At 47.4% G+C, this 27,711-nt stretch overlaps 1 protein-coding gene across 2 annotated transcripts in view; it reads left to right on the forward strand.

Moving 5' to 3' along the window:
• Positions 1–27,711, forward strand: part of KIAA2012 — a 96,019-nt gene that overhangs the window by 30,133 nt on the left and 38,175 nt on the right. For both annotated transcript variants that reach the window (XM_084893179.1, XM_084893180.1), the window contains one exon: positions 17,516–17,592. In XM_084893179.1, the coding sequence (XP_084749305.1) occupies positions 17,516–17,592 (77 nt within the window). The remainder of the gene's footprint in view (positions 1–17,515; positions 17,593–27,711) is intronic.

A 27,711-nucleotide genomic window follows, 5' to 3' on the forward strand; every position in this document is an offset into this window, starting at 1 on the left:
CAACTCTACTGCTGACCCTTTGCCTTGGGGATGGGGAAGGTGAGGGTAAACAAGCACCTTCCGTCTTTCTAAGCCACTGAGGGAATCCAGCTTCCTTCTCCCCTTTGCCTGAGCCCCTGGAGCCACTGAGCGGCCCCAGCATTGGTCTGAGGCACAGCTGTCCATGCTGGAGGAGAGGGGGCAGAGGCTGGCATCACCAACCTGTGCCCAGGGCTGTGCTACACACGCAAGGTGCCCCTTGCCAGCCTCGCCTGGCCCCTGAGGGCTGCTTGAGCCCCAAGGGGCTGCCTCTTCCAGACGCAAAGCCATGCTATAAGCTAGTGGCAGCCCCGCTCTCCTCATCCCACCTTCACCTCCAGAGGACAGGCACCTGACGAGGCTCCTGCTCTCCGAATCCCAGGCGCAGGGCTGACCTTGGACTCCGGCGGGCCCTGAGCACAGCAGCCTTTTCCCACCAGATCCGGCAGCACAGGCCAGGCCCAGCCGCCCTCCCCGCCCTGGGGCTAACACTGCTCCTGCGTGGGCTTGTTTACAGGAGGAGTCCAGAGCCCCCCTCGCCGGGACCCTTGTTGTCGGGTCCACGGAGGAGGCGTCTGCCTGTCCCTCCCGGGGCCGACCCGAAGCGAGCCGCTCCTGGCAGGGGGAGGTAAGACGATAAATCCCAGGCCGGCCTCCTCTTCGCAGGGAAACGCTTTACCTGCAGCTTCCAAAAACTTCCCGGCGGCAGAGACATCATTAAACACAGACGCGAGTCAGCCGGTTTCTCCCTCTCGCTGACACAGAGGCGCTTCTGTAGCTCAGACATAATAACCCAATGTTTGCACAACAAGTTTCCTCTTGCTGAGCATCTGGAGAGAGAAGTCCCGCGGAACGGCTCGGAGGAGGGCTGATGGGCCGTGCTGATGCCTGATGGGAAAGATAAAGGCCTGCTGGTATGTGCCCAAACCAAACACCGCCTTCTCGCCTCTCTCCGAGCGCCTTCCAGAGGTGGAGGTGGCTAACTGGTAATCCGATCGGGCAACCTTGTGATGTGTGTGTTGGTTCATGGCTGGGAATCATCTGGCTCCTGACAGAGCGCAAGGCCGTTTCCAGAATCCCTTCTGGCACGTCCCCTTCTTGGAAAAAAAGAGATGCCTGCTCTGGGCCGCAGCCACTCTGCAAAGGGGGGAGGAAAATGAAGTCAGAGGGTGATGAGTGTCGACCACCAGGAACCAGCAGGGCGTCTGTGCAGGAGTCGCGCAGCCAGCGGGCCTCTGGCTGCGGGAGAGCGCAGTCTGCACTCGGCTGGTGGGTTGTGTCATGGCTGGCTTAGTACGGATTCAGGGCCAAGAGAGCTGAGCAGCCCTAGCTTGTCCTCTGTGTCGTCAGATGATTTTGGGTCGGTTCCTCACTGTGTCCATGTTCCTCATCCCCTCTGGAGGGAGAGACCTGCCTCCTCCATGGACAGCCGCTGGGACAGCCGTTCCCTGTCCATGGCTGCACTTTTCACGTTGTGTCTCTTGTTGTGGTTGACCTGGCCACCTAGGACCTGGTTTCCAGAAACCGGACTGCATTTGGTTCCAAATCCAGTGCTCAAGCACTTCCATCACCGTGACAGGAGTCTAAAAATAACGTGGTTCCGACGTGGCGGGGGCGGGAGTCAGGCAGGTGGAGGCCACTGTCATTGTGACACAGCTGGTGCAACAGCTGGAAAGCAAATGTGAGTCTGCTCACCTGCTGCACTTCTGTGCTCTCCTTTTCCGGGAGAAATCGCTCCCCTTTTGGCAAAGCAGGAGTCAGAAGCTGGAGAGGGACTATTTAAGTCTGCTGTCACATTGTCCATAGGATGCTTCAGTCATTTCAGCATCCCTGGCCCCTACCTAGCACAGGGCCTGATGCATCCATGGCAGGATCACAGTACATGCCGCTGGAAAGCCTTTCATAACTTTTCTACAAGAGAGAGAGAGAGAAATGAAACTTATGCTGAATAAACGGAGACTTGCCTGCCATCTTGTCCCACCCCGTGAACATTAACCCAACTTACCTTTCCAACCAAAAGGCGTTCATGGTGAGCTTGTTGAATGAATGAATCAGTCACCGCCTCTCTCTGGCCTTTCCTCCATGAGTCTTTAGTCTTTTTTATTAATATTTTTTAATATATTTTTTATTGATTTCAGAGAAAGGAAGGGAGAGGGAAAGAGAGATAGAAACATCAATGATTGATCGGCTGCCTCCTGCACACCCCACCCTGGGGATCGAGCCTGCAACCCAGGCATGTGCCCTGATGGGAATTGAACCGTAAGCTCTTGGTTCATAGGTCAACACTCAACCACTGAGCCACACAGGCCGGACTTTTATTTTTTATTTAGGGGACGAGGGACTTTTAGTCTTAATGGTGCTTGGATGTTGCCCTGGAAGGTGAAGTAGGACCTTAAACCCACATCTCCCTACAAGGTCCATAGGACAGATCTAGCTTTCTAAGAGTCTATTAATAGGAAAAGTTTATTGTTTTGTCTTGTTTTGGTTTGGTTTAAGAAGCAGTTTACTGGAAAAAATAATTTATATCTTGCAAAGGATTTGCTCCAACCACACCAAACTCTTTGCAGCTCAGTTTGTTCAGGTCCACCTTGATCACTATCCTCTCCCTACCGGTCCAATCTCAGCTTCCACTATACTCAGGCCTACCCTGGCGATCAAGCCCCAGACATTCTGTCTTTCTGCTCTTCCCTCCCAGCCTTTGCCCAAATTCCCCCAAATAGAATATAATTTAAGTTCTAGGGGAAGGCTTATCTTTTCTGGGACATTTTCCTTCATAAATCCATCTCATCACATAGAGCTGCCCGGATGTAGCCTCCCATCATTCCTCTCTCTCCGCCTCACTTTTGTGATTATTGTATTTATCCTCAGCTGTTTTCTGTTTAGCTCCCAAATGGATGAGTCCTAGAGAACCTCTAACTTTTATCATATGTTCAAGACATGCTTGTTGATCGACTGAATACCGCAGGTGCCACAAAGGAAAGTTCTTTGGGGATCATAGTTTGTTGTTTCATGGTGGTTGTTTTTTAATTTAAAAAAAAAAAAAACTTCAGTAAAAGGAATGAATATGATGACTTGTCTTTCTGAGACTTTCAGACTTTGTCAACATCTATTTGGAAATAAATTCTTAGGCAATTAGGTCATGATATCTTGCTTTCAGACAGAATAGAGAGATGAATATAAACCTTCAGAAAAAGGGGGGAGGGGGATCTGAAGACTGGAGATGGAATTTGACCCTCTTGGTCATGTTGGGGCATTGCAACACTCAGAAAATCTCAGAGACTTAAAAAAAGAAAAGAAAAGTTAATTTGGAAGGATACAAGTTAAAATACTGGATATGACCTCTAAATTGCTTAATCTTGATTCAAATATATTTGAATCTATTGTCCTAATTGCAGCAGCAGCAATAGAAGTTTTCTTTCAAAAGTTCTTTTGTTCAGAAGTTTTTTACTGCAGGAAGTTCAAGGATAGCTATGTTAATGGCTTAGGACTTCAGTTCCCATGTAAATTTAAATTCCTGATCTCTTTCAGAATTTCCAATTCACACTGGTTCTTGTCCTAAATGGATTTTCACCTCCAGAACATGTCCTGTTTTCGGTAACTTACAGTAATTAGCATCCTTGTCTCTTGCAACTCTTGTTGGTGTGATGGTTTTAAAATACCGGGGGCGGGCAAAAGTAGCTGGGAGTACACTAAACAGTCTATTCTCTGTATTATTACGTATTCATCAGTTATTGTGCTATTTGTTATTATTCTTAACCTACTTTTGCCCATCCCCGGGTGTCTGCAAATCTTCTGACACTTGTTCCTTTAAGAGTGAGAGCCTAGCCCAGATGATGTGGTTCAACGGTTGAAGGTCAATCTATAAGCCAAGAGGTCACAGTTCAATTCCCAGACAGGACACATGCCCGCGTGGGGGTGTGCAGGAGGCAGCTCATCAGTGATTCTCTCTCTTCATGGATGTTTCTCTCTCTCCCCCTCTCCCTTCCTCTCTGAAATGAATAACTATACTTTTTTTTTTCTTTGTTTTATTAATAAAAGTTTATTAAGCTTAGTTCTTCCTCCTCTTTGAGCTATTGAGATACTGGTTTTTTATTTTTATTTTATTGATTATGGTATCACATAATTGTCCTCATCCCCCCATTCCCATCCCAAACCCCTCCCTACATATGCCCCACCCCCCTGTTGTCCATGGCCACTGGCTAGGCCCATATGCATTCACACAAGTCCTTTGGTTGATCCCTCCCCACTCTTCCCTACTTTCCCTCTGAGGTTTGAGAGACTGATCGCTGCTTCTCTTTCTCTGGGTCTGTTTTTGTTCATCAGTTTATGTTGCTCATTATTTCCTCTAGATGTGTGAGATCATGTGATCCAAGAAATACCCTTGTAAAAACATACATTTTCTTTTTTTATTGATTTTTTACAGAGAGGAAGGGAGAGAGATAGAGAGCCAGAAACGTCAATGAGAGAGAATCATCGACCAGCTGCCTCTTGCACACCCCCCACTGGGGATGTGCCCACAACCAATGTACATGCCCCTGACTAGAATCGAACCTGGGACCTTTCAGTCCGCAGACCGACGCTCTACTGCTGAGCCAAACCGGTTTCGGCAGAACATACATTTTTAATAAAGTGAGAGAGCTTAATTCTCCCCCTCTTGAGAGTAGGCCGGACACAGCGGTCACTCGGGGAAAACATAGAACCTCCAGGCTGTGAGGTGAGTGACTGTGCCGACTGCGTCACAAAAGGCGCTTCCGATTCCAAAATGGTGGCAGAGTGGTGGCAGCTACGTTGACACACTCACAGAACCAAACTGGAATTATAACTGAAATACAGAAAAAACATCCTGAATAATTCACGGAGGTCTAGCTGCCGAGAACCCTGATACCTGAGGACAAGACGCAGAGACCGCATAGAGACTGGTAGGACAGGCAGAGGCGAGAAAGGCCTGGCTGGGCCCCCACAGGCAGCACCTGAAGCCCCAGAGAGAGATATCTCAGCTCTGGGGGGTTGCCTCTGGGAATCTAGGGTCTAATCCCCAAGCTGGGCTCCCCAGCAGAGAGCACAGGAACTGAGACCGGTGCCCACATAACATCTGGCTGCAAAAAGCAGGGGGTTGCTATCTGCCAGGGAGAGACAGCTCACACCCTCTTAAGGGGCCAACACATTAAATTTCGTGTGCAGCCACTCAGCTTGGGTCAGGCAGGGGGAGGGCAGAGTGGACTGGAGCTGTGCGTGCAGAAGCCAGGGTTGGGGGGTCTGGGGTTAGAGCTCAGAAGGCAGACACCCCAGTTTCCTGTGCCAAGTCTTCCTCGCGCAGTCAGAGGAGGACTTCTTTTTCCTGCAGATCTTTACCAGTGAGGCAGCTTCTTGCCTGGGGGGAAGAACTTGTCCCACCCTGTGGGAGAACATATTCACAATGATACATCTGATAAAGGGTTACTATCCAAAATATATAAGAAGCCCTAGCTGGTTTGGCTCAGTGGATAGAGCATCAGCTTTCAGACTGAAGGGTCCAAGGTTTGATTCCCGTCAAGGGTACATGCCCAGGTTGCAGGCTCAATCCCCAGTAGGGGGCATGCAGGAGGCATCCAACCAATGATTCTCTCTCATTGATGTTTCTCTCTCTCTCACTTCCTCTCTGAAATTAATAAACATATATATATATATATATATATATATATATATATATATATATATAAAACTTAGCAAGTGGAAGACAAACAATATAGTTTAAAAATGGGCAAAGGACTTAAATAGACACTTCTCCAAAGTGGACATAAAGATGGCTAAGAGACATATGAAAAAAATCTGAAAGTGACTGATCATCTGAGAGATGCATATTAAAAGGACAATGAAGTATCACCTCAAACCCGTCAGAATGGCTACCATTAACAATTCAACAAATGACAAGTGCTGGCGAGGATGTGGAGAAAAGGAAGCCCTAGCACATTGCTGGTGGGAATGCAGACTGGTGCAGACATTATGGAAAACAGTATGAAGTTTCCTCAAAATGGAGCTGCCATTTGATCCAATGATCCCACTTCCAGGAATATATCCTATGAAACCTGAAACACCAATCAGAAAGAATGTATACACTCCTATGTTCACAGCAGCACAATTTACAATAGCTAACATCTGGAAACAGCCCAAGTGCCCATCAGTAGATGAGTGGATAAGAAAGCTGTGGCACACTTACACCATGGAATACGATGCAGCAATAAAAAAGAAGGAGCTCTTACCCTTTGAGACAGCATGGAGGGACCTGGAGAGTATCATGCTAAGTGAAACAAGCCAGTCGGAGAAAGACAAGTATCACATGATCTCACTCATATGTGGAATCTTATAAAAAAAAAAATAAGCAAACAAAATAGACCCAGAGACATAGAAGCATGCAACAGATGACCAAATCTCATAGGGAAGGTGAGGGAGGGTGGGTGGGAGGAAAGAGATCAACCAAAGAACTTGTATGCATATATGCATAACCCATGGACATCGACAATGGGGTGGTGAAGGCCTGAGGTGGGGGGACAGGGATGGACTAGAAGGGGTCAATGAGGGGAAAAAGAGACATGTGTAATACTTTCAATAATAAAGATTTTAAAATATATAAAAAATAAAAGGCACTCTGCCTTGCTTTCCCTTTTGGAGTACTCATTCTGGGGAAAGCCAACCACCATGTCTGTCATGAGGCAGTGAAAGGAAGAGGTCCACACGGAAACAGCCGGAATGAGCTCTGCAGGCTTGTGCGTGAGCCACTGTAGAGGGGACGCTCCCGCATCAGAGACCTCCAGGGACTGCATCCCGAGCTGACCTCGGGACTGCGGCCTCCTGGGGGACTCTATCCAAGAACCACACACCTAACCTCTCCCGGATTCCCACAGGAACTGTGTGAGATACAATACAAGTTTGTTGTTTTAAATCACCAGATTTAGGTAACGTGTCTCCAGTAATAGATAATATACATGGTGTCATTTCCTGATGGCCTGCAATTTGCTAAACAAAAAGATAAAGGATCCAAGAATATCCCAGCTGGTCTCAAAACACTGATAATTTTGGGGGGCAAACATATGCTCACTGGTTGACGTCCTCTTTGTTCTCCCCATTTGTCATGTGTGGTAATGTTGGTGGTGGGGACCATGGGTACAAGGATCCTTCGGTGTTGGTGGGACAGTTGACAAAGTATGATTTTCCCGGGTAACTTTTCTCTTAGCAGCGACTGCTCTGGTGAAGATGCTTGGCATGTAAAGGACAAATCCTTTAGATGAGGCAGCGTGAGGGAGAGGAAAGAACTCTAGAAAAATTTCTCAGTCTTGACTCTACCACCATGATTCCTGTGATCATGGGCAAACCATTTCGCTGCTTTGAAACTCCGCTGCCCGCAAGGACCCCACAGTCCGTCTGAGGACAGATTCTCAAGCAACTGACAACTACAAGGCAAGATGAATGCTGTAAGAGATGCCTAAATAACAGAAGTCGGGGTGTTCAAGGAAGGGGGCGGGAGCCGGTTTTTCCAGAGAATCTCCATTTGCACTGATTTTTGAGAAAGAGTCGAAGTGGATGAAGAGAAGATAGAAAGGCATAACCAGCGGAGGGAACAGCATGAACAAAGACGAAGAGATAGGAAAGCAGGGCATTCATTCGTATGGGATGATGTGGGAGGACGGTGTGCCGAATGGAGTGTGGAGGGGCTTCATGGTGGGGTCGGAGCTGAAAGACAGGCCAGGGCCAGACCAAGCAAGGCCTCCTATGCAAGGAGAGAGCTGAAATGCAGCTTCTCAGGCAACAAGGAATCACAGATGTTTGAGGAGGGATGTCCCACAAGCTAACGTGTTTGCCAGCATGCAGAACCCGCAAGAGAAAAGGTTGTGAGCTTGGGCTACTGCAGAATCATCCAGACCAGTGGTCCGCAAACTGTAGCTTTCCAACAGCTCTGTTGACTAATGAGTTTGCCGACGACTGCCTTAGGGAAAAACACTTTAAAAACGTTTTAATAATGTCCTAATGTCTTTAACCTGAAGTCAAAACTTCTGGGTAAGGGTAATGCCTTACACAGTGGACGGCAAACTCATTGGTCAACAGGGCAGCAAACCGTGGCTCTCGAGCCGCAGTTTGCCGACCACTGATCCAGACGCTAGTGGATGAGGACTGTGGACAGATACAGAAGGAAGGTCCCCAGGCCACCCACGGTCTGTGGGACCGCCACCAGCACCCTGCATCGGAGCAGCAGTGACAAGCCTTTTTGTAGAGCATCTTGACAAAATCAGCTACAATCCTCATCTCTTATTTTCTGCTCAAATCACCTTTTTTTCTGTTTTCACTTCCAGTTGAGAGGATGAGTTTGGGGAGATGGTGTGTGTCTCGTGTATTTTAATTGAGATAAAGCAGCAATTAAGTCCCTGGTGCCTGAGTCATTCCCATGGGGCACAGCCCTCTCCTGAGTGGTACTCAGCTCCGGCCGCCTCTCTCATTTTAAGTCAAACTCCCCCCAGCACATAACACACAAATCCCAGTGTCTCGTGCCTCCACGCCTGTCAGCAATGCAGTGTGGCTGTCCTCTGGCCTGTGTGCTCTCGGGGAAGAGGCTGAGCTTCCTAGCAGAACTCTGTGGTGAGTCATGAGTCCTAAGGAAAACCCTGATAGCGCATTTCTCGGGAGCTGTGAGTGAGGCCAAGGGCACGCAGAAGCAGTGATGGAAAGTGTTTGTATAACCCGCCGGTCCCCTCTCACCCCGCATACACGGAGGTTTCTCTTTCATGATTGTTTTAGCCTCTTCTTCCCTCCCTGCCACCGGGCACTCAATTCTTTGAGGGAAAATTAACATTCATTATGCAATTTATCTCTCTCCTTTTAATCCAGAGTGTCTGTCTCCAAGGTCCCTTCCTCAATAATTGATGTTTGTTCTCATTTCCCATTCTCCAGAGCATCTATTCTGGAACTGGAGGGTCAACAATTAACACTAATTATGGCTTTTCCCTCTCTCCGGTGTTGGTTCTCAGAATCCCAAACCGCCGCACTGAGCCTTAGTGTGTGTGTGTGTGTGGCTGGGTGTGTGTCTGTATATGTGTGTGTGTGGCTGTGTGTGTGTGTCTATGTGTGTGTGTGTGTGCGCGTGTGCGCGCACACACACCAAGGTGGGAACGCAACAAAGAGCAGCTCTTCCAAGCCCCACCTCACTGGGGTAAACCAATAACCCAGACATTCATTTCTGGCCACCTCTCTAGTGTGGCTATCACCAGTTATGAACAACAAAGCATAAATACATACGGACATGTGTTGGGAAATTCATTTTAGTAGATATTAGATGGATGATCTAGAAATATTTTGCAGTTTGAATTTTCTATGATTTCCTAAACCTTTTCCTCACTATTGCTATCTCCTTAATATCTCACCTCTCCCTCTCTCCCTCCCTCTCTCTCTCTCTCTCTCTCTCATACACACACATACATACAATTTCCTACTAAAAACTATTCTTTTATTTCCCATCCACTCATCTGATCCCTTTGCTACCTACACACACACACACACACACACACACACACACACACACTCACACACACTCACACACACTCACACAACAGTCTTTCTCTGGTCTGACATCCCAATCCTCCAGGGCCATTGATGTGGCATCGTTTTAATTAATTTTCCTGTGATCGACAAGGACAGCTAGGAGAATAATTCTCCCCCATGGTGACTCTAAGAGCTCACACGCACAAAAGCTCATCAGGCCTGTGCAGCAGCCTGTCTCTTTGGCTGTAATCAGATGGGCTAGAACCCCTCGCGTCTCCCCTGGCCCAGCCCTTGTAGTCACACTTCAGCTGGAGGCTGGGCCCTCACCTGCGCCTGCGTCTGTCATCCCACCATTGCTGTGTGCACGGGGCTCCGGGCACATCTGCTGCGCAACCTGGGCCCCTCCGCGGAGCCTGGGTCATAGCGGTAACTGTTTCCTGCTCTTGCTCTGTCAAGAGTTCCCCTCTCAGAAACTGGGCATCATGGTCCTTGCAGGGTTTCTCCCTTAAACATCTTAAGTTAAAATATTGCGTTCTTCAATGCTTTTAAGCCCTAAGTCCACCTTCTCTCCATTTAAGCATATAGGAATTTTCAAAGCCATCCCATTCATTACGAGGCTTACGCATCAAAGCATCCACTTTGTGTTTCCCCTGTCTTAGGGTAAGGAAAAGAGCTTTTTTCAAGACTTTTTCACACTCTTTAGGTAAAACTCTTACTACTGTTCAGCCTAATGGTATGAATCTGTCAGTTCACATTTCAGCCATGAAAATGAGGGGTCTAGTATTCAACATCTCCTATAAGTTTAGATTTTCCTGGAAAAGTCACCTGTACTTCTCATCTGTATCATTTGACTCATGAGCATATTATTGCATACCTAGACCTCCAGAAATACATAATTTCTTCCCCAATATAGCAGTAAGTGGGAAAGAGGGTTCGCTTATGAGTTACTCAGGAGCAGCCCTGTGTATGCTGGTCTGAGTGTAAATATTGGGGGAGAAGAGAAGTCGGGTTGAACCAGGGCTTGTGCTTAGCTGGCCCAGGAAGGAGAATTTTCAGGGATGTCCTGAGGGCTCTGCAGGTCAAATGCTGCACAATTCACATTAGAACAAGATGCTATTGGCTCCTAAAATTGTGCACAGCTCAGCCTGCACAACCTCAAACTGGGAAAGTGTCTGAGAGAAAGACTCTCGGGCTTGTATTTTTTTAAAAAACATTTTATTGATTCTTTACAGAGAGGAATTGAGAGGGATAGAGAGTTAGAAACATCGATGAGAGAGAGCCATCAATCAGCTGCCCTCTGCACACCCCCCACTAGGGATGTGCCTACAACCAAGACACGTGCCCTTGACCGGAATCGAACCTGGGACCCTTCAGTCTGCAGGCCGACGCTCTATCTACGGAGCCAAACAGGTTTCTGCTCGGGCTTGCATTTTTAAATGGAGGACTGAACCCTGGCTGGTTGGCTCAGTGGATAGAGCATCGGCCTGCAGACCGAAGGGTCCCAGCTTCCATTCCAGTCAGGGGCATATGCCTGGGTTGCGAGCTCGATCCCCGGGGGGGGGGGGGGGGGGGGGGCGTGCAAGAAGCAGCCGATCAATGATTCTCAATCGTCATTGATGTTTCTCTCTCTCTCCCTTTCCCTTCCTCTCTGAAATCAATTTTTTTAAATATATTTTATTGATTTTTTACAGAGAGGAAGAGAGAGAGATAGAGAGCCAGAAACATCGATGAGAGAGAAACATTGACCAGCTGCCTCCTGCACACCCCCCACTGGGGACGTGCCCGCAACCAAGATACATGCCCTTGACCGGAATCGAACCTGGGACCTTTCAGTCCGTAGACCAACACTCTATTCACTGAGCCAAACCGGTTTCGGCTCAATTTTTTTTTTTTAATGGAGGCCAGAGGCCAGTTCTGCCTCTTCTGAGCTTCTTTTCCTATTCTGTTTCCCCCATAGAGGACTAAGCAAAAACTAGGAGTATAGGTTCACTTTGTAACTCAACCTCCACCCGCAGCCATTGCTGCTTCTGCTGCAGACCAGCGGGAAAGGATGATTATGCAGAGGCTTTCTCTCCTAAAAATAGGTTTTGATTAATAGCAATGTGTGTGTGGTCTTCCTTACTGCTTATTTTGGGACGAGCAGCAGTGAATCCTGAGTGAGGGACCTGCTGAAGGAACAGGAAGCCAGGCCATAGATGGAGGGGCCGGAGCCAGAGCTGAGTGGAGGGAACTGTTTTTGCCAGAGGCTTCAAACTAGAAGGAATAAAAGGCACAGTCATATGCTTGCCAGTCTCAAAACCCATCAGCAGAGAAATGCTCGGATGCTTGGTAGTACCCTATAGTACCTTTCCTGTCCTCTCATGGGGTGGAGAGGCTGACCGTGGTGGGAGGAGTTTCCATGTCAGTTCTGCTCATTCTCTCTCATTGGTTGGAAATGGGTCAAAGCAGCTCTTAAATACTAGAAGCCTTCAGTAAAGAGGGGGCAGGAGGAAGAGGAGGAGGAGGGGGATCAGGATGATAGCTACCATTGTTGTCTACCTTTGATATGCCAATCATTGCACTGAGTGCCTTACACTCATTATTTCACTTCATCCTCACAGCCACGATGTAAGATAAATCCCATTATCTTTATTTTCCATCTAGGACCATGTAGCTTCGAGGGCTTAAGTGACTTGCCCAAGATCACACAGCTCAGGGGTGAGGCTGAGATTTGAACCTTGGAAACCTGCATTTTTTTTTAATTTTTTTTTTTTTTTTACCACTCCTCAGGGTCAGTGGTGATGTCGGTCCACATAGCCACGTTTCTATCTGACAATATGTGAGACGCTAGGAAGTTCCTGACTTAAAAATGCCCCGTGCAAACAACTGGCTTCTGTTGTCCTTTTCTCTCGCCAATTCCCCTTTTGTGGATAACACTGAAAATGATTTGCAACTTTGAAAGACATGGGAGAAGGAGAGACGCTGAAAAAAAAAAGAAGAAATTGTTCGGGAGACCCAAACTCTTGAGACAGATTTTCCAGCAAGATAGGGCCTGTTTACAGGGTAGCTCTCCAGACCAGGAATATTCTTCCTAATATGACCAAAATATTATAACTTCACTTCTGCTGTTCTACTATTTAAATCTCACTAGTAATAGACTTATTTTGGATTCAGAGGTATTCTCTCAAAGTACTGATACTGAGAAGCTAATAGTCATTTACACTTTAGTAAAATTTTATTTATTTGCAACGTAGATGAGAACAGCTCTGCCAAGGGACTACAATTTCTGATAGGGGTGGAAACAGAGGTGGGTAATTTTAGAGTGAGTAGAGTTTAAGGGTTGAAACATGCCAGACTGGTACAAGGCCCCAGAGGGCTTGGGTTAATAGAGGATATTAGCTATACAGGGAAGGAGGCAGAAGAAAGAGAAAAGTACAGAAAGGTAGAATGCCAAAGACAAACTATTTCAGAATAGCCCCATAACAAACTCTACATCCAGGGAAAGGAAAGAAAACTTACTCCTTCTCTTCTCTGTTCCTAGTCACTAAAAGACCTAATTAGGCTAACTCAAATCTTGTTCTCATTTCCAGTTGTTTGAAAATACTGTTCCCTCCGCCTGAAGCACAATTTCTCATCTCCTCCTAACACCCAACATATTTTTAAATTGTGGTAATACAGACATAACATAAAATTTGCCCAACTTAATCATTTTTTAAGATTAAAGTAGTGTCAAATACATTCACACTGAGTCTGTTTTACAGAGCACATAAAGATTTTTTATTCATTCATTCAATAAACACTAATTGGCCATCTACTAAGGCCAAATACAGTGCTAGGTACAAGAATACAGTTGAGAGACGAAGTCCATGCCTTCAAGTAGTGGAGTGTGCTTAGAGCTAAGAATGAGCACAAGCTGCCTCCGCCTGGAGGTTGAGAGGTGTTTTTGGGAAGAGAGGACACTGGCTGAGTTTCTAAGGATATCTGTAGGGAGTGGCCAAGTGGAGAAGAGGAAAGGAGGCTCCAGGGAAAGAGGCCATCTGAAGGTTAGAAAAAATGGCAGCGTGGGAGAAGTGAGAGCAGCTTGTAATGCCTGGGCCCCAGGGCACACGTAGGGGAGGAAGTGGTGAGAAACTCAGCTGGAGGGGTAAGCAAGAACTGAATTATAAAGGGCCATAGCCAGCAACTGAAGAATTTATCCCAAAAGCTTTGAGATCCTGTTTGCACGGGAATTGAATTAGCCAGATTTTTATTTCAGAGAAATGATTTTCCCAGCTATATAAAGAATGGATTGAAGAGGAAAGACTAGAGGCTGGGAGACCAGATGTCTATACTTGTTTGAGAGCAAGTCAGCAAGAATAATATTTTCTGCACCATTAAGGCCACCACGTGAATTAAATGGATTAGCTGCTTTGTATGTAGCTCTACCTTCAACCTCTTTTTTAATTCCCTTCTTCCATACATTCTTCCACCAGCAGTATCCTTATTAATCTTATGATATATCTTGATTGGAGGGTTTCTCATGTAGCTGATTTTTTGTTGTTGTTGTCGTTATTGCTACACAAGTCAAATTTAAATTCCACCATCTAGCTTGCGTTCCATTTGGGGCTTGGTAAACTGCCATGTACCACTGGACCTCTCCATAAAAAATAATTTATGAACTTTTGAGAGAAGTTGGTGTTCCCAAAGCTAAAGCCAGACCCTTGAGACTGAGCTAGCTTCGGTCTACGAAGACATAAGTAAGTAAAAGAACGGTTATTCCAAATTGGAAGAAAAATATCCCTCTTGCATTTATTGCATTTCCATATTTAAATTCAGAATGACTCATATCTTCTAGATCTGTCTAGTTGGCTTCTTTAATAGATTTCCCTGGGGGGGTGTCTTTAGCATGGAGACTTTCTCAGGTCTTGAGCAAGTATTTGATATGCCCGTCTCACCCTCCTCATCAGCCAGGAAGATTAAATCTTACCCCAAGAATTTGATAATGACCATACCAAAAGGCCATCTTGGGTCTCAGTCTCCTACATTAAACAAGCACACTTGAGATTTATTATAACACAACAAACGCCCTATAGGTCATAGACATCTTGGGTCGTATCATATGAAATAAGTATTTTTAGATAGCGGTCCTAAGGAAAGGTCAGCTGGGCTATATAAAGGGGCCAGAATTATCCTTCCTTTTATGGTTTAGTTTATACTGGAAAGAATTTCTTCTTAATAATCTGGAATTTGCCTTTGCATCGTCCATTTTGGACCAAAATAAAAACCATGAAGGCACGAAGGCCGATTTGTATGCCTCCTCCTATTGGCTTCTGCTGTACGTCCGTGTGCAAAGCTTTGAGAAGGCCACGCTGCTCCCTGAGATCCGTTTGGCAATGAATGGACCCCTCCCCAATGATGAACCACTGCAGGTGTGGGGGAAGTTCCATGACAGCAGGCTCATGATCAAAGGCTACTCGTGCCTCAGAGGGGAAAAGGCCCTACACAGCTTTAGAGAGGCCCCTGCCGGCACCTCCAAAAGCTACTGCCCTCGTGACCACAGAACGGTGGGCCTCTTTGGAGCCTACCAATCTGATGTTGTCTCCCAAGCCCCGACACGCATCTACGGAGGGGCCAGGTGGCCCACTTTGCCTGATAAGGCGACCCTCTGGAGTTCGGTTTCCACTCTGAAACCAGACGGGACCCGCCAGAGTACATATGACTATCTTTCATTTTTAACGAAAACAGTGAACCACAGCTTGGCGATTAAACACAGTCAGCGTAGGTTTAAATAGAAGGAGACGTTAAGGCATCGTCTTCCAGACTGGAATCAGATGCTCTTCCCTGCTATTCACGTCTTGAGTGTTTGGTGAAGGATCCCATGACATGAGGAAGGCAGGGGAGGCTGGGGATGAGACCCCATCTCGCCAGGGTCATCTCTGAGCCGCCCGGCTATCTGGAGGGAAGGCTATCTCCTCGCTAAAAGCCTGTGGTGAGATTAATGCGCGCATTTGAAGGTCTGCTCGGGCCTGATGCTGGGCAGCCAGGGAGGGAAAGTGTTTTCTGTTTATCTCTGGGGTGGCAGAAATCTTCATCACAGAAAGACCCCGCGTTCCCGGTGTGCGGCCGGCCTGGAGGCTGTGCCCCCGTGTCTGTGACTGTCACATCGCCTCCGCGATGATGAAAAGGAGCCGGGCCTGGGTTCACAGCCAGGCGTCTGCCTTGGTCGATGAGTGCGTTTCTTGGGCCTGATAACAGGGGCGGGTCTTCCCACATTGTCCAGAGAGAAAGTTTCACCACCCCCACTGCTCTGTCTCCCAGGAATGCAGTTTGACTCGCGTCTCCTCCTCGACAGCTGAGGCCTCCGTAAATTATCAGGGTCTTGACCCACGAGATGGAGAAGCCTTAAGCGATATTTCAGCCTCCTATCTAGAAATGTGTTTACATTGCTTGAACTCTGGCTGACTGATTCCTTCTCCTGGTGTTGCGAGAGCTTTCCTTATGCGTTAGGATTTATAAGTTTCATTTCTGAAGAGACCCGTGGTTCCTTTCAAGCCACAGTGAAATGAACCTCATTGCAACCCGATTCTGCTGGGGTGGACTTGTCCGGGGGCCAAGCAGCTGGGACGTGGCAAGCTCCAGTGAGGCTAGCAGGAGGCAGAGGAGGGGAAAGTACAAGATGCTAAATCAGGAGATCCGGTCTGGGGCTATTTCAAGGTATGGCCCTGAGCCAATCCCAGGAAACCACTCTCTGGGCCTCAGTTTCCCCAGCTGTTTTCAATTTGTAAACGTTTGAAATCTGTACAGAAGCCACTTTCAAAGGAGGCAGAGGAGGACAGCTGAGAAACAACAGAGGAGGGGAGGTCAGCCCTCAAGGCGTGGCTGGGGGATTCAGGTCAGGGAGACAAAGAAGCAGAGTCACCTGTGGCCACAGGCTCCTACAAGAGCTACTTGGGAGCAGCAGGCATGGAAAGAACTTCTCGTTGGACACTCGTCCCACACAAGAGGCTAAACTCCTTTGACAGAGGAGCCGTGCGCCTGGCTAAATTCGTTCCTCAAATAAACATTCCTTTGTAAACATTAAATTTACTTTCTAAGAGGAAGGAGGAAAAATAAAATAAACCTTATCCCTCTGCAGCTTGGGGTTTAAATCAGGCAACCTTGGGCTCAAAACCTCATTAGCGCCCAGCCAAGTGGTTGACCTCTGAACCAGGAGGTCCTGGTTCAATACTCCATCGGAATGCTGGCCTGGGTTGTGGGCTCAACCCGCAATAGGGGACGTGCAGGAGGCAGCCGATCAACGATTCTCTCTCATCATTGATGTTTCTCTCTCCCTCCCTCTCCCTTCCTCTCTGAAATCAATAAAAAACATATTTTAAAAAAACACCTCACTAGCTATACAACCTTGAGTCAGTGACTTTACCTTCCGAGCCTCAGTTTCCACACCTGTAGGGAGCAGAAATAGTACAACCGCAGAGGAGAAGCGTGTGGATTACACGCCAATACCTTGTCTGTGTCTGTGGGGCGCCTGCTCCTTGGGGGGGGAGGTGCGGGGGGGGGGGGGGGCCTTTGGCATCACACCCCCTCCTCTCCTGTTCAGATCTACACACTGTGAGGGAGAGGGGACGTCTCTGATCTCTCGATCTGGAAGGTTGCAGAAGCATTTTCCTGCTTCTGTGAAGTGCTATCATACAAAATTTATATTCAGCAGCTTCAGCAGATTTTTCCCATCAATATTTCCTTTTTAATTTCAGCCTTGAGTCTTAGTAGCACAAAGGATTTAATTTTCCTTTCAAAGATCAACCAAAACAAGAAGAAAAATGTGAATATGCCTTAACACTATATGTAACATGGTGTTTAGACTGCTTATTGAGGTTATGGGTATTCTTGGTTGAGTAGATATGAATGCCATCTGTGTATGTATGTGTGTTTATAATCCTACACATATGAACTGGGTGTGCATGCATATGGCATGTATAAAAATTCATGAGACCTACATCTGACAACTTTGATTCTTTTCTAATTTCTACCACAGCAAACACTGAATCCGGAATCGACCTTCACATGGTCTTTAATGAGACCTCACCTTTGACCCAAAAGCCAGAGAAGCAGGTACTGTATTGATTTTATTTATTTATATGTATACTTATTTATTTATGATACATTGTTATTGTTTTCAGAAAGGCAGGGAGAGGGGGAGAGAGAACCATCAGTGATGAGAGAGAATTATTGATTGGCTGCCTCATGCATGCCCCGTACTGGGGATTGAGCCCACAACCTGGGTATGTACCCTTGACTGGAATTGAACCCTGAACCCTTCAGTCCATAGGCCAATGCTCTAACCATTGAGATACCAGCTAGGACTACAGTATGGATTTCAAATGAGCAGGAGATGGGGAGTCAGAACGTTTTGGTTCTTGTCCTGGCTTGCTGTGCGTCCCTAAATGAGAGTCTTCACCTCTCTGGGCCTCGTTTGCCTCATCAATAAAATGAGACAAATGAACTATAAAATCACAGAGGTTCCTTAGCTCATAGACTTGGAATGTTTTGTCTGGCTCTTCACGTTCACGAATAAGCTGAATGGGCTTTTCCCTCATTTCTGCAACACCAAAAAGGGAACAAAGAACAAAGAAAGGTACCATTCATGGAGGCTGGAGGCACTAAGACTTCGTGGCAGTGGGCCCATTTTTCCACTCCAATTCTCATTCCTAATGTGGAGGGGGGGGGGGGGGGGAATAGAGCTATCCAGGAAAAAAGTACATGTTTGCCTCGAAGAAAGGAGAAAAAGGCTGCATCAGGATGGGGTAGGAATATCTACCAGTGATTCCAAGGCATATGTCCCCAAATATTTGCAGTTTGGTTCCTTCATTTGAAGCTTTGAGGCTGGAACTGTCTTCCAGCTCTCTCTGGAGAGACAGCTCGGGGGAATTCCTGCTGCTGCTCAGGGTTCCCAGACCCTGACGCGGGTCAGCCCGCCTCCCTCCCCTCAGGCCCGTCCCTGGTGGGACAGCCCGGCAGCCAGGACGCTTGATCTCTCTTCTCTCTTATCTCCCACTTCCTGCCCCAGCCCGACTTTCACCTCTTCCCTCACACTCATTAAAAAACAATCTTAACTATACGTTTTAATAGATTTCTTTAAGTCTGATAAAAGTCGTGTTTGTTTTCATCTGTGCGGCTAGCTGGCTCCGGAGGACCTGAACTCTCCGTTAGACACCCAGGCCTGGTCAGGCTCCGCTGAGCCACCCCTTCCCACACTGAGCAACCACAACCAACGTCTGCTTTTTTTTTTTACATTCCCACTTTGAAGACACACTTTATATGGGCTCAAGAAGCTTTTTTTAAGAGCGTCTGTAACAATGGAAAAGATAATATGCTATCTATTGTCTTAAAAATCTATTTTTATTGATTTCAGAGCGGAAGGGGGAGAGAGAGAGAGAGAGAGAGAGAGAGAGAGAGAGAGAGAGAGAGAGAGAGAGAAACATCAGTGATGAGAAAGAATCATTGATCGGCTGCCTCCTGCATGCTCCCTCCTGGAGATCGAGCCCACAACCCGAGCTTGTGCCCTTGACCGGAATCAAACCTGGGATCCTTCAGTCCGCAGGCCGATGCTCTTTCCAATGAGCAAAACTGGCTAGGGCCGTATGCTCTATTTTGGTAATTCCATAACTCCAAAGGCCCTGCGAATACATACCCTGAACACACTCCAAATTCGCCCAGCCCCGTGGCTGTGTTTCAGGAGAACTAACGTCACCTGCCAGGGGCTCAGATGTGTCATATTAAGTCCTGGACGGCATTGTTAACCTGCTGTCAGAGGAACTCCAGGCCGAGGGTCTGACCCTCTGACCCTGGGGTCTCCGGGGAGGCTGAGGCAAAACCAGCTGCTCTGAGAAGGTCACGTGCCTCCTCCGTGAAAAGAGGGGGCTCGATCCCCCCAGAGCCAGTTGCCTTCTTCCCTCTGGCAGCAACCCCCAAAGGAACACCACTTCAGGAAGAGGCTAGGGAGCCCCACCAGCCCTCAAACACAGAGAAGATGGAGGTGGAGTGGGGGTGGTATGCTCCCTGCCCCCCACCCCCCACCCCCGACTTCTTGAGGCTCATGGCCCTTTATTAGATTAATCACTGACTTCGATTTTAACTACTTCCTCAGCCTACTCCGTGTAAACGACTAATTTCGAGTTACTATAAAGCATCTGGAAAGGATTTAGAAACAAATTTCTGCCCAGCAGATTTCAGTTACGTACCTTGATGGATTCCGCTCGCTGTCGCCTTCCACGCTGAGGCCGGCTGGGCTATCACACAAAATTGATCTTTATCAGCCTCAGCAGTTTCTGCTCTTCCTTCCTTCCCTCTCTCCAATTCCCCACTGACTCGCCCTCCCCCTCCTTCACTGGGGTCTTCCCATATTAGGAGCTCAGTCACATGAAATGCTTTTACATTTTTATTGCGGTGCTGGCTGCAAGGGGAGAAGAAACCCCAAAGGTGGGATAATTCGGCTTCCCCACGCTGTAGGGGGAAGTCACAGGCCCAGACTGGGAGATAACTCCTGGGGGGTGGGTGAGAGAGAAAGCCAGCGGGTGCTCGGAGACGTGACTGGGTTTATGGATGTATAAGGTTCCGGAGGCTGCCTCCAGATGCCCCCTACTGGCTGGATTTATTTTATTTTTTTAATATATTTTTATTGATTTCAGAGAGGAAGGGAGAGGGAGAAAGAGATAGAAACATCAAGGATGAGAGAATTGTCGATCAGCTGCCTCCTGCTCGCCCCACGTTAGGGATGAGCCCACAACCCGGGCATGTGCCCTGACCTGGAACGGAACCGTGACCTCCTGATTCGTAGGCCGATGCTCAGCCCCTGAGCCACACTGGCCAGACAGTACTGCCTGGATTTAAGTGCCTCTGCTGTGCGTTTCCTAAGTGGGGTCTGTGCTGGGAAGGGGGCAGGAGGATTTGGGGCTCCTGCCTCCAATACACAGGATGGCAAATCGTGGGCCTAGCTCCTGAGACACCCCTCCACACCTGGCGACCGACCAGGGCCTCGGAGGGACATCCATAAATAGAAATGAGAGGAGCAACTGGCATCAACCACTCCCTAGGAGTTGCGGGGGGGGGGGGGGGGTCAGTCTGAGGGAGTGGCGGGGGCAGAAAACTACAAGGGGAAATGTGGAGATGAAAAGAGCAAGGAAAAAAGGAAAAGGAGACAAGCAGACGTGTTTCAACTCCAAGCTCCCACTTCCTCTTTCAAATGAGTGGCCTCCCCACTGCGAACAGAATCAAGTATTTATAAGGCATTTTTTGCATGTTAATAATGCCAGTCCTGAGGTCCTGAAGGTCTGGTGCCCTTTTTTAATGCGGGTCCTGCAAGCTCCTCGCGGAATGGGATCGTCTCCTTCACATGTACTCCCTGTCCTGCCTGTGGCACCTCCTAAGGCCTTTCATTTGATTAAGAGAAATTTCGTGCCTGGGATACGGTCGGAGACCAGCGCGGTTCCTACCTGGTGGCTGACATCAATCGCCAGCCAGTCCGCCTTCCCCAGGGCCTCTCTGTGCAGAGGCTGCAGTGGGTGAGGTGACCAGCCCCTAACAAGAGTATTAAAATTGTAAATGAAAAGTCTAGGAGGAAACATTAACATATCTATGCCGGAGGGAGTGGGGGTGAAAGTAAAACTTTTTAAGTTTAAAAATAATTGCATTCACTAAAACAGCATTATTATCTATACTCGGTAAAGATCTTGTTCAATTTTAAAAGGAAAACACTGAGCCAAAACCGGTTTGGCTCAGTGGTAGAGCGTCGGTCTGCTGACTGAAAGGTCCCAGGTTCGATTCTGGTCAGGGGCATGTACGTTGGTTGCAGGCACAACCCCAGTGGGGAGTATGCCGGAGCCAGCTGATCGATGTTTCTAACTCTCTATCCCTCTCCCTTCCTCTCTGTAAAAAAAAAAAAAAAAAAAAAAAAAAAATCAATAAAATATATTTAAAAAATAAATAAATAAAAGGAAAACATTGAGAACCTGGGAAAATAAGCAAAAGGCAAACAATGAAACAGTGATAGAGAGCAAGTATGGAAAAATATTCCTCCTGAGTGGCACTTTAAATGCAAATTGAGGCAACCTGGAGCTCAGAGCTCTATTTGAGATGTGTGTGTGTCCTCTCGCTTTCTTAAAAGGCAACGGGACGCCCGGGACGCCCGGTACTGCCAAGGTTTGGGTAAAACCTGCACCCTTCTGGTGGGGTGTGATTTGTTTCCATCCATGTGTAAAGCAAAATGGCAATATGACTTGTGAAAACCTGGAAAAATATTTTTTTTTTTTTTATAATATATTTTATTGATTTTTTTTTATAGAGAGGAAGAGAGAGGAATAGAGAGTTAGAAACATAGATGAGAGCTGCCTCTTGCACGTCCCCTACTGGGGATGTGCCGCAACCAAGGTACATGCCCTTGACCAGAATCGAACCCGGGACCTTTCAGTCTGCAGGCCGACGCTCTATCCACTGAGCCAAACCGGTTTCGGCTGGAAAAATATTTTTAGCCATTGATTCAGGGTTTCTGATTTCTGGGAACTTATCCTAAAGGAGTAAATCAGCAGGAAAAAAGTGATCGAAGATGTCTATGGCAGCATTATCTATAACAGTGTTTTTCAACCTTTTTTGGGCAAAGGCACACTTGTTTCATGAAAAAAATCACGAGGCACACCACCATTAGAAAATGTTAAAAAATTTAACTCTGTGCCTATATTGACTATATATAAAGTAATTCTCTTGAATAGGAATCAAATAAACACAAAGAAAGTATTTTATAATTACTTTATTATGAAATATTAAGTAAACAAAATAGTGAAAAATTATAAAATTCTTGTCTTGTCTGCACCTACGGCACACCAGGCAACATCTCGCGGCACACTAGTGTGCCGCGGAACAGCGGTTGAAAAACGCTGATCTATAACAGAGAAAAATGGAAACAAGCCCACCTCGGATTCCCCTCTTAGTGAGGGGCTTAACTCAGCCATTAAAACGATGCTTGTTCCAACTAGAAATTGTGATTTAATGCCAATGGTATGATACAGGGTTTCTTAACCTCAGCACCACGGGCATGTGGGGCCAGACGGTCTTTGCTGCTTGGGTTTCCTGTACGCTGTAGGTTATGGAGCAGCATCCCTTGCCTCTGCTCACTAAGTGCCCGTAACACACTCCCAGTGGCGACCGTCGAAGGATGTCTCCAGGCCTCGCCAAATGTCCCCTGGAGCCAGCTGAGCACTACCAATTTGATTTTTAAAATGGAAGTCAAAGTGATATCAACCATGACTGCTGCAATATGTTTTTAAAAATGTATGTATATCCTGGCCAGTGTGGCTCAGTGGCTGAGCATAAACCCATGAACCAGGAGGTCGCTGTTTGATTCCTGGTCAGGGCACATGCCCGGGTTGCGAGCTTGATCCTCAGTACGGGGAGTGCAGGAGGCAGCCAATCAATGATGCCCTGTCATCACTGATGTTTCTCTCTCTCTCTCTCTCTCTCTCTCTCTCTCTCTCTCTCTCTCTCTCTCTCTCCCTCCCTCCCTCCCTCCCGCTTTCTCTCTGAAATCAATAAAAATATGTATTTTTTAAATGAATCTATAAGGAAAAGACTTGCATATAACTCATCCGAAAAAGTGCAGTCATGCTAATTTGAAATTAGGGATGTGTTTGGGTTGAGTTTTTTTTGTTTTTGTTTTTGTTTTAGTCTGCCTGTTTTTCATTTTTTTCAAAATCTTCCCTGTAAGGAAGGAAAAATAGATCATGAGGACACCAGGTTTTAAGTCTGGCTTAACGTGACCGAGGGGTCACAGAAAACTAAATAAGGGTCAACACCACAGTGCCATTATTTTTTAACTTCTGTTAGTTAATTAACACTCATTAGGTTTTATTAGATTGTTGGATAGGGCTATCAGAATTCTCCTTTTAAGGATCTCAATCCCTTTCAGCGTTTTATGCCTCTGATCCTAGGCCTTGGGAACAATGAACTTGCCTCTTTTTTCTGAAAAGTTTGCATCTCAAAGTATAAAACTCTCTTTCCGTCCAGGTCGCTCTATGTAACCCTGGGGCGGGAGGGGCCCAGAGCCCCCTGGCTTATAGAGCTGTCAGGTCAGAGAGGTTGTCAGTGAAGAGTATCAGAGAACAAGCCCAAACCTAGTTAGCTTACCCAGGAACTGCTGTGTCTCTTTGTTGAAATTAAGAAACCTCGCCAGATTTCAGAGTCCGTTTTCTGTCTGTTAGAGAGAGCAAGCATCCTTTCTCACAGGCTTTCTCTTGGGTTCGGTTTTGTTGCTTTGTAGGGATTAGAACTCTGGTAGTGTCCTAAAAATCCTGTGGCACTGGACTCGAGCCCCTTTTCCCCATTCCACAAAGCCACTTCTATTTCCATCCAGATTACCTCTTGACCTCAGGTTCCATGAGTTTACAACAGTGGAAATTCATATTTGATCTTATGTGGTCTAAATTTACCTCTTTAGGCTTTCAAAGAGCGGCCTGTAATTCTAGTGCACTGGGATTTAGGCTGAATAAACCTATGTTTACCCCATCTGTTTCCTCGGTGGCTTCACAGATGGTGTTCATATCGCCTTTCAGCCTTCCTCTTGCAAGACAAAGAAAACACACACACACACACACACACACACACACACACACACACACACACACCTGTAGACACACTAAGTTTTTGTACAAAGGTACAAAGATAGCCTTTTCAGTGTCCTTCTGATACCCTACCTTCTGTTGAACTTTTTGACTGATGTCTAAAAGCACAGGCTATACTTTCTGTAAAGACAGACTTTCTTTCTAAATTGCCTACTCACCTTTGTATCCCACGTGTTTAGCGTTTAGCACAGTTCCTGGCACAGGGTAGCCATGGGGTGGGATAGATAAATCTTCTGTTGACCAGAAGGTCCATGTCCCGGGTAGAAAAAGCCCCTAACCTTCTAAATTGGATTTGGAGATTGTGCTTGTCTTATTTCCAGTGATAATGATTTGGGAGTTCAGATGACATTTCCCTAACAATCCCACACTCGCCAGATGCTTCCTTCTGTTGGTTGCCACATTTGGTATCTCACCCTCTGGGAAAGCTTTGGGTTGCGTGCGGATTGAGGCTGATAGGTAAGATTGGGCTGGTCTGTAGGAGAATTAACGGTCTGCATTTCCCCATCTAGAGAAGTATGCTGTATTTCCCACCGTGTGTTCCTCATTTCTACAGGCTTGGGACAGCCAAAACCGTTTTTGGCTCTGTGGATAGAGTGTCGGCCTGCGGACTGAAGGGTCCCAGGTTTGATTCCAGTCAAGGGCGTGTACCTTGGCTGCAGGCACATCCCCAGTAGGGGGTGTGCAAGAGGCAGCTGATCGATGATTCTCTCTCATCGATATTTCAACTCTCTATCCCTGTCCCTTCCTCTCTGTAAAAAATCAAGAAAATATATTTTTAAAATAATAAAATAAAAAAATAAAGGCCTGGGACAGCATTTCCCCAAGTGCCATGCTCCTTCCCCCTTTCTCTCTCTCCCTGGTTACCTAAACAGCTTTCGTTGCAAAACTTTGCAAAGGATTTTTGAAGATCTAAGCAAACTTCATCTTTTGGTTCCACCACAGGATTACTTTGTCAACCCAAAAATCTCATTGACAATTTAAGGATAATTTACAGAGAGGAATTTGTTTCTAATGACAAAATCAAGGCTTTCATTTGTTGAGTTTTTATATTATATTATTCCAGTAAGTCTTTGTTTATTGATTTGCTATTAGACTATTATATTATTATATTATTCCAGTAAGTCTTTGTTTATTGATTTGCTGGCTGCTGGTTCCAACCAGACGCATAATATGTGCCTAGCTATTTCCTTTTCTTTTGTATTTTTATTTCGGAAAATTTGAAGCATATGCACAAGTAGAGAGAATAGTGTCATGAATCTCCATGTACCTGTCATAAGCTTCAACAGTTGCCTCGCCGTTTTCCTGAGAGGGTACTTTTAAGTGGTCATAACAGCCAACGTGTTTGAGGTTAACGATGCGAAGGGTTTAGCATTGTCTCCCTTAGACTTTGCAGCATCCCTATGAGGCAGATATAGTTATTACCCCCATCTCTGCAGATGAGAAGGCATGGCCCAGTTTAGCATGCGGCCTGTGCTAACCAAGAGGCCTACTGGTTTGGGAACCCCATCGAGCTGCCCTGAGATCCCAGCTCCTTCTGCACTGTCTGTCCCTCGGGTGGCAGGCGGGTTATTTAGTGCACTGAGGCTCCATTTCCTCATCTGTAAAGGATAATATTTCCTTCATGGGGTCATGACAAGGATTAGATGAAACAACATATGGAGCAGGATTAGCACAATGCTTGTCACTAAGCAATCCCAATAAATCCCAATAAATTACAACAGTAACTATTGCTCCACCCCCCGCCCTCTGCCTTGAAAGCCATTCTAAAACAGAGCTTGGAGCTTGTGTCCCATCCAAGGATTCGGAGACGGAAAGAGAGAAGCTTGAAAGGCAGGACTCTGAGCCAACCCACCAACTGTTTCCCCCAAGCCCTACCCCCATACAGTCTGAAATTTTGTTTCACTGCTTGCAGTTCTGCCTCTTTGAGACTCCTCTGGGTTTCTGAAATGTCACTGTAAACCTTCTTTTAATCATTTTCTGCTCAGCACCTAAGGGCCGGGGGGGGGGGGGGGGGGGGCAGGGAATCTGGCAGGGCCCAGCCCCCCAGCACGGGCTGCTGAGAAAAAGTTAGAGGCCAGAGGACTGGGGGGGGGGGGGGGGGCGAGGGGGGAAGCCCGCCAGTGGAGGGAGGGGGCAGGAAAGAGAGGGAAAGGACATCTTTCTTTCTTGCCTCCCAGCTCCTCAGTCCCAGCATTACCGGGGCTAGTTCAACTCCTTGTCCAGTAAATTATGGCTTAGATAAGCTTTTATGGGCCAGTATGGGAATACAAATACCACAGGTAACTTACCTTTTTCTCGTGAAAATCCACTGATTCTAAATGACCTTTTCAGAGTGGGATCAGTTTGCAAGTTGAGATTCCCTAGCTCTCCGTTGTCAGATTGGAAAAAGTCACGCCAGAGCCAACATAACAAGGAAAGCCCACAAATTGGGGTTAAAGTAAAGTTGGGACTTAGAAGGAGCTAGGGACTTGCTCTGGTTTCCCACCCTTTACCCACCACCCCCCACCCCCACCCCCCACCCACGTCCCCACCTCACACCCCCCACCCCCACCCCCCACCTCCCACCCCCCACCCCCCACCCCCCACCCCCACCCCCCACCCCCACCCCCTACCTCCCACCCCCCACCCCCCACCCCCACCCCCTACCTCCCACCCCCCACCTCCCACCCCCCACCCCCCACCCCCCACCCCCCACCCCCACCCCCACCCCCCACCCCCCACCCCCCACCCCCCACCCCCACCCCCACCCCCCACCCCCCACCCCCACCCCCCACCCCCCACCCCCCACCCCCCACCCCCCACCCCCCACCCCCCACCCCCCACCTCCCAGGCTAAACGAGGGTGGAGGATGAGTCATCTCCAAACCAGGCCAAGTCCCAGCCTGAACGCAGCCAGACGCCCCCTCACTGCAAAAGCTCCTTCCCACCTCCCCTGGGGCAGGAGAGATCACTCTTTTGGCTGAAACTGTTTCTCCTCCAGCTCCTGCTAAGCCAGATAAACAATGATTCTGTTGTGTCAACAAAGCACTTAATTAAACTGAGAACAATATCAATTAGAATTCGAAGATAAGACTTCTTTCCAGACCATGGAAGCCCTGGAATCAAAATGTCCTGGGTTTCATGATTCAAAAACTCCCCAAGGAGGACAGTGACGTAGGGAAACTGAGGCACGGGAAGCTGACCAACTTGGCAAAAGTTACCCAGTGAGTCCCCTCACAAAAGCTGCGTCTGGAGGCTGCAGCCTTTCTCTTCCCGGCCTCATGTTTGCTAGCTCTTCTGCTAAGGTGCTGAACACTCCGATGTAAATCTCCTTCCTTAGAGTCTAAGGCTTAGACTCAAGTACAAAAGTGGATGGAGACCAACATTCATGACAAGGAGGAACAAGAAAGCACTTCTCTGGTTTCCAAGCAAACTGTATCTCCTGGAGTTGCCCTAACGCTGTCCCTCAGCCCATTTCACCAGCTCCAAATTGCCTGAGAGGGTGAGAAGGAGGCCAGGATGGCATGTTGCTAAGTTGCCAAGAGGAGCATGAGGAGCCCAGGAGGCTGGCACGGGAACCACCG

The sequence above is a fragment of the Pipistrellus hanaki genome (assembly GCF_964339955.1).
Source record: "Pipistrellus hanaki genome assembly, chromosome: 8".
NCBI classification, from domain to species: domain Eukaryota; kingdom Metazoa; phylum Chordata; class Mammalia; order Chiroptera; family Vespertilionidae; genus Pipistrellus; species Pipistrellus hanaki.